The following is a 14,310-nucleotide window of genomic DNA, read 5'->3' on the forward strand; positions in this document are numbered from 1 at the left end:
GTGGTTCCTCATCTTCCCTTTGGCCGCACACACTTTCCCATGATGCTGTGTTGTACTCCTCTATTTCCCTCTTGCCTCCCCCACCGCCCTGTGTGCCTCTTACCGGGATCAGCGCTTCCTAGTTCCCAGCATGGTGGATGCACGGAGTGGATGCTTAGTACAGGTGACTCTCAGAATGGCACCCAGTACTGCTGCCGGGTGTGTGGGCACCTCTGAAGTGAGCCTTCTGATGACTGCATTCTTCTCACGCTAGTGGCTGGTGCTTCCCCTGCGTCCATCTGGCTCGCCACTCGCAGCTTCCTCTAAGTGAGGGGTTGCGGCCCTGCCTAACGTTAGGTGTTGCAGGGTACTTGGCTCTCTTGTTAAATAACATTGGGTCTCAGAAGGAGGAAGTTACTTTTCTGTTCTTTTCCAGCTCTTCTGACTTATTCAGGAAGGGTTTCTCAGCCTCAGCACTATTGACCTGTGGGGCCAGAAAATGCTTTGTTGGGAGGGGCTGCCCTGTGCACTGGAGGTGTCGACAGCATCTCTGGCCTGCGTGCACTAGATAGTTGCACTAGCACCCCCACCCCCAGGTGTGACAACCAAAAATACCTCTCAACATTGCCAAATGTCACCTAGGGGACAGAATCCAGCTCCTGGTTGAGAACTGCTCTGGGGAAAGGACTCAGTCTATGCTAAAATATTTTCTTTTTCTTTTTTTTTTTTTTAAAGATTTTATTTAAATTCAAGTTAGTTGCCATATGGTGTATTATTAGTTTCAGGGGTAGAATTACATGATTCATTAATAGCATGTAACACCCAATCCTCATTACATCACATGCCCTCCTTAATGCCCATCCCCCAGTTACCCCATCCTCCCCAGTCCCCTCCCCTCCAACATCTCTTAGTTTGTTCCTTACAGTTCTCTAACCCTTGCTAGTCTCCCTTTTCCAAAAAGAGCAGATCCGTAGCTCAGAGCCTTCAGTAGGCAAAGCTTTCTCACTAGAATTTAACTACATTTGTTTTGCTTTCCTTGAGTCACCTTTTCATTTTGGCACGTGACAACTGTTTTTCTCCTAATGAAAGTGTTATCACATTTTCTTTACAAGTTAATTTGAGTAAAAAGGTGAGTGACTATAGAGAAATAGGTCTCAATCTATGTAAATATGGCCCCAATAGTGTTGTGCTAGGCACCCAACTCCAGGGAGAGGCTGAGGAACACATCTTCCTGTCTCAGCGCTTCGGTGAGCTGTAGATCTGGGCAAGTGTTCTTGTTCTGTTTCACCTAAGACAGTATGCCAGCTTGGAAGGTACCCGAGGGATGGGTGCCAGGCCTCCCAGATGCTGCTACTAATCATTACATCCATGCAGCATCTGCCAGGAGTGCCCTGCTTGCTGCAAGCTTTTGGTCTATGGACCCTGGAGTGGGTCTTACTTGATAAAATCGTCCAGGTGACTTTGGATCACAAGCTTCAAGGCAGTGCATGTCTTGATCCCATCCAGTTTTGTCTGGGAAACAGGCACTTGAAAACAGATCACACAGGTCTGGAGCCTTTCTGATTTCATGGAGAGGTCAGATGTGGGAGGATGGCACAATATTTCATTCATATCAGACATCTTGGCAGAATTGCCCATCTGCTCCTGCCTCATGGGAAAAGCCTTGATCAGATACCAAAGTAAGTGAGAATATCACACTTAGCGACCCTCAGTGAACTAATGGGTCTAGGCATGAAGTATCAGGGGCCATCAACATTAGAAAAGAATGATTATCAGACATTACAAACCTCCTGTTGAAATAACCCAGTTCCATTTATACTGGTAGCAAAGGGTTTGAGCTTGAGTCTGACCCAACTGCCAGTGTGCAGAAATAGAGGACAAAGGAACATATTGAATTGTACCATGAATGTGCAGTCGATGAAGTCTGGACTGGAGACACTCTACAGAGCAAATATCCTGGGTTCTTCAGATGGATTGTAAGGGAAAGAATGGGATGGAAGGGAAATCCCATAGATGAAAACAGACTTAAAAGACATGAAAATTTTTTTAAAGATTTTATTTGTTTATTTGACAGCACAAGTAGGCAGAGCGGCAGGCAGAGGGAGAGGGAGAAGCAGGCTCCTCGCTGAGCAGAGAGCCCAATGTGGAGCTAGATCCCAGGACCCTGGGATCATGACCTGAGCTGAAGGCAGACGCTTAACCGACTGAGCCACCCAGGCGCCCCAAAAGATATGTGAAATTTGAAAAAAGGATAAAGCTTAAAAACTATAGTGTTTAGGGATTCACACTTGATAGTGTGCTGGATAAAGCTGTAAAGAAACCAGCAAGGTGAATGCTGTCATACGATTATGGTTACCCTTAGCAGGGAGCTGTGATTGGGTCTCATGGAGGGACTTCTAGAGGACCTGGCCAACTTTTCTATTTCTTGATTTGGTGATAGTTCCAAGGCATGATTGTCTTACAATAATTCATTAAACTGTACATTTGTCTTATGTTATTCCCGTGTTTTATTTTAAATATTTTATATTATTATTTTTAAGTAATCTCTACACCCAACATGGGGCTCAAACTCACAACCCCGAGATCGAGTCATATGCTCTACTGACTGAGCCAGCCAGGTGCCCCTATCTGTGTGTTATTTTAAAATAAAAGGTTTTTAGGGGTGCCTGGATTGGCTGAGTCGGTTAAGCATCTGCCTTCGGCTCAGGTCATAATCTCGGGGTCCTGAGATTAAGCTCCGCATTGGGCTCCCTGCTCAGTGAGGATTCTGCTTCTCCCTCTGCCCCTCCCTTTGTCCCTCCCCCAGCTTGTGCACTCTCTCTCTCAAATGAATAAAATCTTAAAAAAAAAAAAATAAAAAGCAATATGCTTTAAAAATAATATGCTACCCTTTGTAGGAAAAAGATACAAACTATGAAAAACCTGCTTTTCTATTTTTTAAAAAAGATTTTATTTATTTATTTTAGAGAGGGCACAACTGGGGGGAGGGGCAAAGGGAGAGGGAAAGAGAGAATCCCAAGCAAACTCTGGCTGAGTGTGGAGCCTGACCGGGGCTAGATCCCAGGACCCTGAGATCATTACCTAAGTTGAAATCAAGAGTCAGACACTTAACCAAATGAGCTGCCCAGGCACCCCTGCTTCTATTTTGAAATATAAACAATTCAAGGATAAGCCAAAAAATATAAAATGTTTATCTTTAGGGGGAGGGATATGATGGGGGAAAAAGAGAGGGAGTGGAAGCTAGAACTTTCTGAACATATTTTTATGGTTTTTACTTTGGAATTACATGTTTTATATAATTAAAAATTTTAAAAATCCCTAAAAATAACAAACAGATGGAAATGTTTTTTTTTTTTTTTACTGTATATTTCCAATGGGGAGATAACTAAAGATAGAAAGAACCACAAAGAGGGCGCCTGGGTGGCTCAGTTGGTTAAGCGACTGCCTTCGGCTCAGGTCATGATCCTGGAGTCCCGGGATCGAGTCCCACATCGGGCTCCCTGCTGAGCAGGGAGTCTGCTTCTCCCTCTGACCTTCCTCCCTCTCATGCTCTCTCTCTACCATTCTCTCTCTCTCTCAATAAATAAATAAAAATCTTTAAAAAAAAAAAAAAAAAGAACCACAAAGAAATCTTAAACTGCATGGACTTGTTAAGTTATAGCACTGTTACCATTTTGAAACTACTATCTGTATAGGACAAAACAAATAATCATCTTAAGTGTCATTAAGAAAAAGATTTTCAGCACAAGATGAAAGAGATGCAAATAATCCAAAGAAGTTAAAAAAAAGTTATAATTCTAATGATTTATCTACAAATTAATGATTTATTTTTCTATTTAAAAATACCAATTTCTGGGGCACCTGGGTGTCTTAGTCGGTTAAGTGTCCAACTCTTCATTTCAGCTCAGGTCATGATCTCAGGGTCATGAGATCAAGTCCCGCACTGGGCTCTGTGCTGAGCGTGGAGCCTTTTGAAGATTTTCTCTCTTCCTCTGCCCCCTCCGCCCCACTTGCATGTATGCTCGCTGGGTCTCTCTCTCTCAAAAGAAAGATTAATTTCCTAGGTCTGTCCATCTGAAGAGCCTATGGACACTGACAACCAGGTAGTAATAAGTACCCTGTAGTGCTCAGGCTCTGGTTTCTTGGTATCATTCCCCTCTAAAAGAGCTCTGTGGAAAAGTAGCTGGTTTCTAGTCTGAGGCAGAAAATGTCCAAGATGAGCCTGGAACCTCCACTCGTGCCTGAAAGCAAGGAAGCTATTGAGGACTACTGGAGTCATGTTAGTAGGGACAGGACCCTACTGGAAGGAGCGCCCACTCTCCTAATGATGAAATAATTTGGGTACCAAGAAGAATAACAAACCATTTCACAATATCTTATTGTTAAATCTCCAGCTATCATATGGCCCAGTGACTCACTCCTAGGTATTTCCCTAAGAAAAAGAATATATTTCCACAGAAAGACCATTTGTATGCACATGTATATGGCTTTATTCATACTTGCAAAACCTTGGAAGCAACAAATGTCTGTCGTTTGATAAATGGATAAACAAATTGTGGTATAATGGAATGCTACTCAGTAATAAAAGGAAAAGACCACTGATACACTCAGCAACATGGTGAATCCCCAGCACGTTTGCTAAATGAAAGAAGACAGGACAGAAATGGCAACATACTTTATGATTCTGTTTATATAATGTTTTTTTGGGGAAAACCCTGTTAGGAACAGCAATTAGATAAATGTTCGTCAGAGGTATAGGGTGGGGAAAGGGATTGGCAGCAAAGGGATACAGGAGAAGTTTTTGGGGGTGATAGAAACGTTCCAGGTCTTAGAATAATATGTTTGTGTATATTCGTTACAACTCATCATGCTGTACACTTAAAAGGGTGAACTTCAGTGTATATCAATTTTACCTCAATAAACCTGCCTCAAAAGTAACTTTAATGGGTTGAAATATGTAAGTTAAAAGATGAATGAATTCAAAATGATACTGAAGAATCATCATTCATTACCTTTGGAGGATTCTAGGGAAGAACTCATTCTGAAAAGTGGTACATAAGTCAAGGGAAAGAAGCAAACTGTTTTTTGTTTTTGTTTTTTTTTTAAGATTTTTATTTATTTGTCAGAGAGAGAGAGCACAAGCAGGGGGAACAGTAAAGGGAGAGGGAGAAGCAGGCTCCTCACTGACCAAGGAGCCTGATGTGGGACTCGATCCCAGGACCCCGGGATCATGACCTGAGCCGAAGGCAGACGCTTAACGACCGAGCCACCCAGGCGTCCCGAAGCAAACTGTTATCCTGCTTTTTCTCTACAGAACAAACTTTGAGGTAAGAAAACAGATGAGTAGGGAACGGTCTCCTCTCTAGGAGGATCACAGTAATAAACGTAGAAGGAAAGGTAGAAGCAGAAAGTCACCACCTGGATTGACTAATGGAATACTGGATGAGGGCTAGAATCATCAATGTTTGATGAAAGATAAAAGGCTGACGGAGAACTGTATAATAGATGAATCATGGATAAAGAACATGACATTAGCTTACTAAAGGGGGATGAGAAGACATTTTGTGTCTTCTGCTGTAAGGCAGTACCTCCTGTGGAAACCCTACCCAAACCCAGTGAAGCTTTTTGATCTGAATATTAAGAAATGCAGTGATAAATATGTTGAATGGCATTCCAAGGGTGCAATCAACCAAATCCACAATGTGGTAGGTCTATAGGACAAGTGACCCAGTTTCTTCAACAATAACAAAAAGGGAAAGTAAACTTTCATAGATTAAAAAGTCTTATGAGTTCAAAACTTACCACAGATCTACGGAAATTAAGATAGTGGGGTACTGGCATAGAGGTAAACATACAGGTCAATGGAATAGGATTGAGATTCCAGAAGTAAATCCACATCGGTCTATGCGTCTGTGGTCAACTGAGTTTTGGTGAGGGTGCCAGTGCCATCCAATGGAGGAAAAACAGTCTTTTCAAAAAATGGTGCTGGGACAATTGGATAGACCCACACAAAAGAATGAGGTTGGGCTCTTACCTCACACCATATACAAAAATAACTCCATATGCATCACAGATTTAAATAGAAGAGCTAAAACCATAAAACTCTTAGAATAAAACACATGTAAATCTTTGTGATCTCGGATTAGCCAGCAGTTTCTTAGGACACCAAAAGCACAAACCACCAAAAAAAAAAAAAAAAAAAGATAAATTGAACTTCATCAGATTTAAAAACTTTTGTGCATCCTGGGATCCTATCAAAAAGGTGAAAAAACACCCCACAAAATGGGAGAAAATACTTAAAAATCATATATCTTTTTTAAAATTTATTTTTTATTATTAACATATAATGACTATTTATTTCAGGAGCACAGGTCTGTGATTCATCAGTCTTAGACAATACCCAGTGCTCACCACAACACCTGTCCTCCCTGATGTCCATCACCCAGCTACCCCATCCCTCCCATTCTCCACCACTCCAGCAACCCTCAGTTTGTTTCTTAAGATTAAGAGTCTCATGATTTGTCTCCCTCTCTGATTTGTCGTTTCATTTTTTTCCTCTCTTCCCTTACGATCCTCTGCCTTGTTCCTTAAATTCTGCATATCAATGAGATCATAGGATAATTGTCTTTCTCTGATTGACTTATTTCACTTAGCATAATACTCTCTATTTCCATCCATGCATTGCACATGGCAAGATTTCGGTTTTTGATGGCTGCGTAATATTCCAGTGTGTGTGTGTGTGTGTGTGTGTGTGTGTGTGTGTGTGTGTGTGTGTGTGTGTGTGTGTATGTGTATATACACACACACACATATATATTCATCTGTCAATGGACATCTGGGCTTTTTCCATAGTTTGGCTATTGTGGACATTGCTGCTATAAACTTTGGGGTGCACGTGCCCCTTTGGATCACTACATTTGTATCTTTGGGGTAAACACCCAGTAGTGCAATGGCTGGGTCATAGGGTAGCTCTGTTTTCAACTTTTTGAGGAACCTCCGTACTGTTTTCCAGAGTGGCTGCACCAGCTTGCATTCCCACCAACATTGTAGGAGGGTTCCCCTTTCTCCGCATCCTTGCCAACATCTGCTGTTTCTTGTTAATTTTAGCCATTCTGACTGGTGTGAGGTGGTATCTCTTTGTGGTTTTAATTTGTATTTCCCCGATGCCAAGTGATGTTGAGCACTTTTTCATGTGTCTGTTGGCCATTTGGATATCTTCTTTGCAGAAATGTCTATTCATGTCTTCTGCCCATTTCTTGATTATTTATTCTTTGGGTGTTGTGTTTGATAAGTTCTTCATAGATTTTGGATACTAGCCCTTTATCTGATATGTGTCATTTGCAAATATCTTCTCCCATTCTGTCAGTTGTCTTTTGGTTTTGTTGACTATTTCCTTTTCTGTGCAAAAGCTTTTTATCTTGATGAAGTCCCAAGAGTTCATTTTTGCTTTTGTTTCCCTTGCCTTTGGAGACGTGTCTAGCAAGAAGTTGCTGCAGCTGAGGTTGAAGAGGTTGCTGCCTGTTTTCCTTAAGGATTTTGATGGATTCCTGTGTCACATTTAGGTCTTTGATCCATTTTGAGTCCATTTTTGTGTATGGAAATTGTCCAGTTTCATTCTTCTGCATGTGGCTGTCCAATTTTCCCAACACCATTTGTTGAAGAGACTGTGTTTTTTCTATAAATCATATATCTAATAAGAGTCTAGTACCCAGAATATTAAGAACTGTTACAACTCGGGGTGCCTGGTTGGCTAAGTTGGTTACGTCTCTGCCTTTGGCTTGGGTCATGATCCCAGGGTCCTGGAATTGAGCTTCGCATCGGGCTCCTTGCTCAGTGGGGGTCTACTTCTCCCTCTCCCTCTGTGCTTGCTCTCTCTCAAGTAAATAAATAAAATACTTAAAATAAAACTGTTACAACTAAAAAAAAAAAAAAAAAAGATGGGGGTGCCTGGCTGGCTCAGTTAGTGGAGCATGGGAAGGACTCTTGATCTCAGGGTTGTGAGTTGAAGCCCCACGTTGGGTGTGAAGATTACTTAAAAACAAAAACTTAGGGTGCCTGGGTGGCTCAGTTATTAACCATCTGCCTTTGGCTCAGGTCATGATCCTAGGGTCCCGGGATTGAGCCCTACATCGGGCTCCCTGCTCGATGGGAAGCCTGCTTCTCCCTCCCCCATCCCCCCTGCTTATGTTCCCTCTTTTGCTCTCTCTTTCTCTGTCAAATAAATAAGATTTTTAAAAAGAAATAAAATCCTGGAGCGCCTGGGTGGCTCAGTCGCTAAGTGTCTGCCTTCAGCTCAGGTCATGATCCCAGGGTCCTGGGATCGAGCCCCACATCGGGCTCCCTGCTCCGCGGGAAGCCTGCTTCTCCCTCTCCCACTCCCCCTGCTTGTGTTCCCTCTCTCTCTGTGTCTCTCTCTGTCAAATAAATAAAATCTTAAAAAGATAAACTAATTAGAAGATGGGTAAAGGACTTGAATAGACATTTCTCCAAAGAAGATATACAAATGGGCAGTAAGCACATGAAAAGATGCTCAGTATCTCTAGTCATCAGGAAAATGCAAGTAGAAACCACATGAGATACCATTTCACACCCACTGATGGGTATAATAATAATAATAAAAAATAATAATAAACGTTGACAAGAATGTGGAAAAATCAGAACACTCATTCACTGTGGATGGGATATATAAGTATAAAATGGTGTAGCTGCTTTGGAAAACAGATTGATGGTTCCTCAGAAAGTTAAACATAGATTAACCACATGACCCGGCAGCCCCATTCCTGAGAACATGCCCAAGGAAAAAAACCTATGTCCACACAAAGACTTGTACAGGAGTGTTCATAGCAATATCATTTGTAATAGCCGCCCCCCGCCCCGTGAAAACAATCCTAATGTCCATCAACTGATGAATGGCGAGGGAAAATGTGGTGTAGCCGCACAATGGAATATTATTTCACAGTAAAAAAGAAGGAAGTGGTAAGATGGCGGTTGCTGCAGAGCCCCATGTGGTAATGGTGGCGACGGAGCCAGAGCTGCTCCACAGTGAAGAGGGAAGTAAAGTCTTTCAAGGGACAGGGAAATGCAAACTATGCCAAGAAAGATTACAGTGAAGCTTGTAACTATTATACAAAAGAACTAGATAATGTGTCCTAAAAGTGCTAGCTGTAGTTAGAATTGAGCAGCCACTTGATGATGCTCAGAAGGTTCCAGGAAGCTCTTGGAGATGCATAGCAGTGAGGCTGAATGACAGTTTTGTCCTGGGGACATCCATGGGAAGGCAAATGCCCCCTATCTCTAGGGAATGTCATGGCGGCATGTCACCATTTCCAGAGAGCCCTAGAACTGGATCACAGAAATGCTCAGGCACAATAGGTTATATGTGAACATGAGAACAGGAACAGATTTTGAGAATCAGGATTTTCGGAAAGTAGTTTTCTGCATGGACTGGGCCCTAGAGTTTGTCCTGCCTGCCATTGCTTCAAAATCTCCACAGCAGAATATTTAGTTATGTTGGGTCATTATCTGGAAGCACGGTCTGCAGCCAGTGCCATTCCACCAATGGCTGTGCTCTGTATGTATGAGGTCTCTGCCGTTATTAGGAAGACCGTATTGAGAAGGTAGTTCAGTTTTTTTTGTATGGACTCTCGAGATGGCCCCTGACCCCAGAAATGCCTCCCTTGCTTGCAGAAATGCCAAAGCACTTAAAGCAGAGAAAGAAGAAGGAAATGACAAACTGGCGTATGAACTATACACAGAAGCCCTGGGGACAGACCCCCAACAATATAAAAACAAATGCTGAATTCTACTGTAACTGGGGTACAGATCATTCCAAGCTTAGGAGACTAGATGGTGCAATCGAAGATTGCACAAATGCAGTGAAGCTTGATTCCACTTAATTAAAAGCCTCCTTGGGAAAAGCTCAGTGTTACATGGATACGGAACAGTTTGAAAAAGCAGTACAGGAGTGTGGAAAAGTGTATCAGATGGAGAAAACATAAGAACATGCACAGCTAAAACACCCCACAGCTGGAGCTGAAGAAAAGCAAGGAAAGTTTACTACAAGTTTCTGGGAGTGGACATGAATGCCTCTGAGGAGGAGATCAAGAAAACTTATCAGCAACGAGCCTGGAAGCACCACGCAGACGGGCACTGGAGAGCCAGTGCTGAAGTTTAGGAGGAGGAGGAGGAGGAGGTCAAGGAAGTCAGAGACGCTTTTGCAAGCTTTTGCTCTCACTGATCCCGAGAAGACGACTCGCTCTGACACTGGACACGACCTGGATGAGGAGGGTACAGGTGTGGGTAACTTTGATGTCAACCACGTTTTCTTTGGCATTCTTCGGCAGTGCTGGGGCTTCAGCTTTGAAGCATCTGGTCTGGGGAATTTCCTTTTTCAGTTTGTGTCATGAGAGGAAACCATCCAGAACTCAGAGTGTGGACTTGCTCAGTGTGACCTTGAATGTGGACACAGCTCACCTCCTCTCTCCTCCGCATCTCCGTGTACTTGGAGCACTTTGGCTTTCTCCGTTGGATCCCCTGGGTCCGTGTGAGTGGGTGAAGGAGAGGGGACTGGCGCCAAGACTGCGGGTGTGGGAGGGAGGGAGGGGATGGACAGGGAAGCAACTTGTGAATTTTTGTTTTACTATTTAACTTTATTTTAAAAAGCCCCCCAAAAAAGGGGGGGCCCTCCTGGCTGACTCAGTCGGTAGTGTGTGACTCTTGATCTCAGAGTCATGCGTTCAAGCCCCATATTGGGTGTGGAGCCTACTTAAAAAATAATAAAATCCTTTTTTTTTTTTTTTAAAGATTTTATTTATTTTTGAGAGAGAGCAGGGGGAGGAGCAGAAGAAAGAGGGATGAGCAGACTCTACACTAAGCATGGAGCCTGAGGAGGGGTTGATCCCGTGACCCTGAGATTATGACCTGAGCCAAAATCAAGAGTTGGATGCCCAACCAACTGAGCCACCCAGGTGCCCCAGTAAAATCCTCTTGTAAAAGGGCAAAAAATTGAGAGAGTAAAATGTTTGACACTTAAAAAAAAAATAAAAGTGAGGGGCTGCTGGCTGGCTCAGTCAGTGGAGCATGTGACTCTTGACCTCGGGGTCATGAGTTCAAGCCCCATGTTGGGTATAGAGCTAACTTAAAAATGAAATCTTAAAAAAATTTTAAAAATTAGGAAAAAAAAAGGGGAATGAAGTACTGACAGATGCTATGTCCTGGCCTGATTGGGCTGCCATAATAAAATGCCATAGATGGGTAGCTTAAAGAACAGAAATTTATTTGCTCACAGTTCCAGAGGCTGGAGATTGGTCTGAGATCAGGGTACCAGCATGGTTGGTTTCTGGTGTGGACTCTCCCCTTGGATTGCAGGTGGTCCCCTTCTCGTTGTATGTTTACACGACCTCTTGTCTGTGGGGGCACACAGAGAGAGGGAGCAAGCTCGTCTCTGGTGGCTCTTCTTATAAAGTCACGAATCCCATCACGAGTGCCCCACCCTTCTGATCTCATCTAACCCTAATTACCTCCCAAAAGTCCCATCTCCCACCACAATGGGGGCTAGGGCTTCAACATAGGAACTTAGGGGAACACTAGTTTATTGCATGGTACAAGATGAATGAACCCTGAAAACATTATGCTAAGTGAAAGAAGTCAGTCCTGAAGGACCACATACTGTGTGACTCCATTGATAGAAAACGTCCAGATGAAGCAAATACATAGAGACGGAAAGCAAATGAGTGGTTGCTTGCCCCAGGGGCTGGGTGGGGGGAGGAAATAGAGACTGTAAATGAATACAGTTTATTTTGAGGGTGATGAAGATGTTCTGGAATTAGATTGTGGGTGATTGTTGCACAACTTTGTGAATCTACTAAAAAAAAAAAAAAGAATCCCACTGAATTATATACTTTAAAATGGCAAATTTTATGGCATGTGAATTATATCTTAATATTAAAAAAAAAAGGAAAGGAAAAAAGATGTAGAGACACATCAATCAATGGACCTTGTTAGGCTCTCAATTCAAACAATGCAACTTAAAAAAAAAAAATTTTTAAGAACAACCGGGGAAAATCGAACATGGATTCTGTATTAGGTGATACAAGGAATTCTTGATTTGGGAATGTGCAATAATAGTAATGTGATTATATATTTTTAAAACACAGTATTCACAACTGAACTATGCAGAACATTCTAGCATCTACTTTCTTGCACACCTGTTCCCTGTGTGAGCTTCCTCATGCCTGCTGTCAGCCATGGGGTAGACTAGGGGTGGCATGGGAGAGGCACGTTCTCAACCTCGTCACCTCCCCCCCATGAGAGAGGGGAGAGAGAGAGAGGAAGAGAGTGGTGCCCTCTTAGTTGTGGGGAAGGCCTCTCTCTGAGGCAGACGGCTGTCAGGCCACTGGTCCGGCCTCATTTGCTGGAAAGGGGCCCTGTTTCCGGGCCTCTGGGAGCAGCCTGGTTTTCTCTGTGCCACCCCAAAGGCTCTAGCTCCTGTGTCACCGGGTCACTCCCACTGGGTGTCTTCCTCAGCTTTCACACATTTCCTCCATTTTGGAGGGGCTCAAGGGCTAGAACCACGGAAGGTGCCCAGCTTCAGGACTGCAGCGTGGCATGAGAGTGACCCTGACCCCATTTCTTACTTTCTTGGCTTCTCCGTCAGGGTCTGGGGGTCTGGGATGTGTGTTGGGCTCAGTACTCAAAGAACTCGGCACTTTCCACAAGATTTGTGCATGAGGAAGCCACCGAGAGAGCTGCTGTTTTAACGTCCTGGCGGCCTGAGTCATTCAGGTACTTGACCTGCATGCAGCCTCACCTCATTTAGGAAGCTTCCTTGATTGAACGAGTTCAGCCATTCATTCCTTGGTCCAGCTTTTGTTGAGGCCTGTGGCTGTCAGCTGGTGTCATCGTAACTCACTTCTGGGCCAGTGCTGTCCTTGGGATGTTCCGAAGTCCTTTCTCGTGTGCAGTTGAGTAGCCAGCCTCCGGTCTTTCCCCAGGGCCCCCTGCCAGGAGTGGGTGCAGCGCGCACACAGACTCTCAGTGCCGGTGGCTGATGGCTGAGTGGCAGCACTACTCTTACATAATCCGTTTCTCTCCTCCTTTCTCCCTCCAGAGCCAGATTTCACATTGAGCAGCTGCAGACGGAGAAATCAGAGAAAGCACAACCCGGCCCCAGATTCCGAGGGGCCTGCTGGGGACTCTGTCCTCCTGCTCGAGAGGGAAGACCCCGAGGCCGGAGTCTCAGGCCAGGTCCTGGCTGCCATGGGAGCTGCAGCTGCCACCCCCCGGCTGCCCTCCACACGGCCAGGCAGATAAGGGCGGGCACTGCCCCAGGAGTACCTGCCGCCCCCTGCCGGGCTGCTGCTCTGTGGCCAGCTCTTCCCCAGCCTTGGGCCACCTTCGCTGACCCGAGGCCATGTAGGCCCGACCTGGGCCTTTGTGGATAGACACACGGCCAGGGACACCGCCTCTGCTCTCTGGGGGACACAGCGCACCACCATGCCCCGGGGAATCGCCCGGCTGCACTGTGAGTACTTGTCGGGGGCGGGGGGGGGGTCTGTGGAGACGGCCCTTGGAGGCCTTGGCCCAGAGCCAGGCTCTGCTGTAACCATGGCAGCCAGGCCATTCCTGCTGGTGAGAAGTTGAGATGCTTCCCAGCTTAACAGCCTGAGGACTCCCATGGCCACCCTCTGCCCTGGCCCTAGCCAACCCCAGCTCAGACCCGCATGGGGGGTACGAGTCCTGGGCTGGGTGGGCATGGCCAGTGGGTGGTCAAGGGAATGGGGCAGGCACTGGGGGCAAGGGGCAGCACCACCTTCGCAGGCTCACCAGTGCTGGGGTGCACGGGCAGGGGTGGGGCAGAGGTGGCAGAGAGGATTTCTGGCCTCCCTGGGTGTGGCCAGCCAGGGGTGGGAGCTCGTGGAAGTGGGCCCCAGGACACATGGGAGAAGCGCCGCCAGGTGCTAGAGAAGGCAGCCTGTTCCTCTGCCCCTCGCTCCATGATGGAACAAAATTAAGAGGCAGAAAGAGAACAGTGTTGTTGGTAAAAAGAAAAATAAGTTGAAATGAGGACAGAAAGCGTCTAGAAGCCTCTCAAGTCTGCTGGTGGGAGGCCAGACCAAGATCCCTTCAGACTCCAAGATTCTATTGAATTGACTCAAATTCAGCACATTTTTCTGGTGCCTCCCACATGCCCACTGGAGAATTACTGCCATGGCAACAAGGACTGGGCTAGTTTGTGCCCCTCTCTCCAGTGCCTGGCGCCGAGTTAGGCGCTAAGAACTGTGTGCCTCATGGATGAGGTCTGGGGTTTGATCCTGCAAGGGATCCGGGCTG

At 45.1% G+C, this 14,310-nt stretch overlaps 1 protein-coding gene and 1 pseudogene across 7 annotated transcripts in view; both read left to right on the forward strand.

Annotated features, from left to right (window-relative positions):
- The window catches only part of IL34 (interleukin 34), a 58,375-nt gene that overhangs the window by 34,819 nt on the left and 9,246 nt on the right, over positions 1–14,310 (forward strand). For 5 of the 7 annotated variants that reach the window (XM_073880037.1, XM_073880035.1, XM_025888848.2 and 2 more), the window contains exon 2: positions 13,088–13,501. In XM_073880037.1, the coding sequence (XP_073736138.1) occupies positions 13,474–13,501 (28 nt within the window). In that variant the 5' untranslated portion in view covers positions 13,088–13,473. The other 2 variants (XM_073880034.1, XM_025888845.2) reach the window with 2 other exon arrangements.
- On the forward strand, positions 8,961–10,385 carry LOC112836885 (dnaJ homolog subfamily C member 7 pseudogene; annotated as a pseudogene).

The sequence above is a fragment of the Callorhinus ursinus genome, unplaced genomic scaffold, assembly GCF_003265705.2.
Source record: "Callorhinus ursinus isolate GAN/ISIS: 27379988/994484 unplaced genomic scaffold, GSC_fseal_2.0 scaffold37, whole genome shotgun sequence".
Classification (NCBI taxonomy): domain Eukaryota; kingdom Metazoa; phylum Chordata; class Mammalia; order Carnivora; family Otariidae; genus Callorhinus; species Callorhinus ursinus.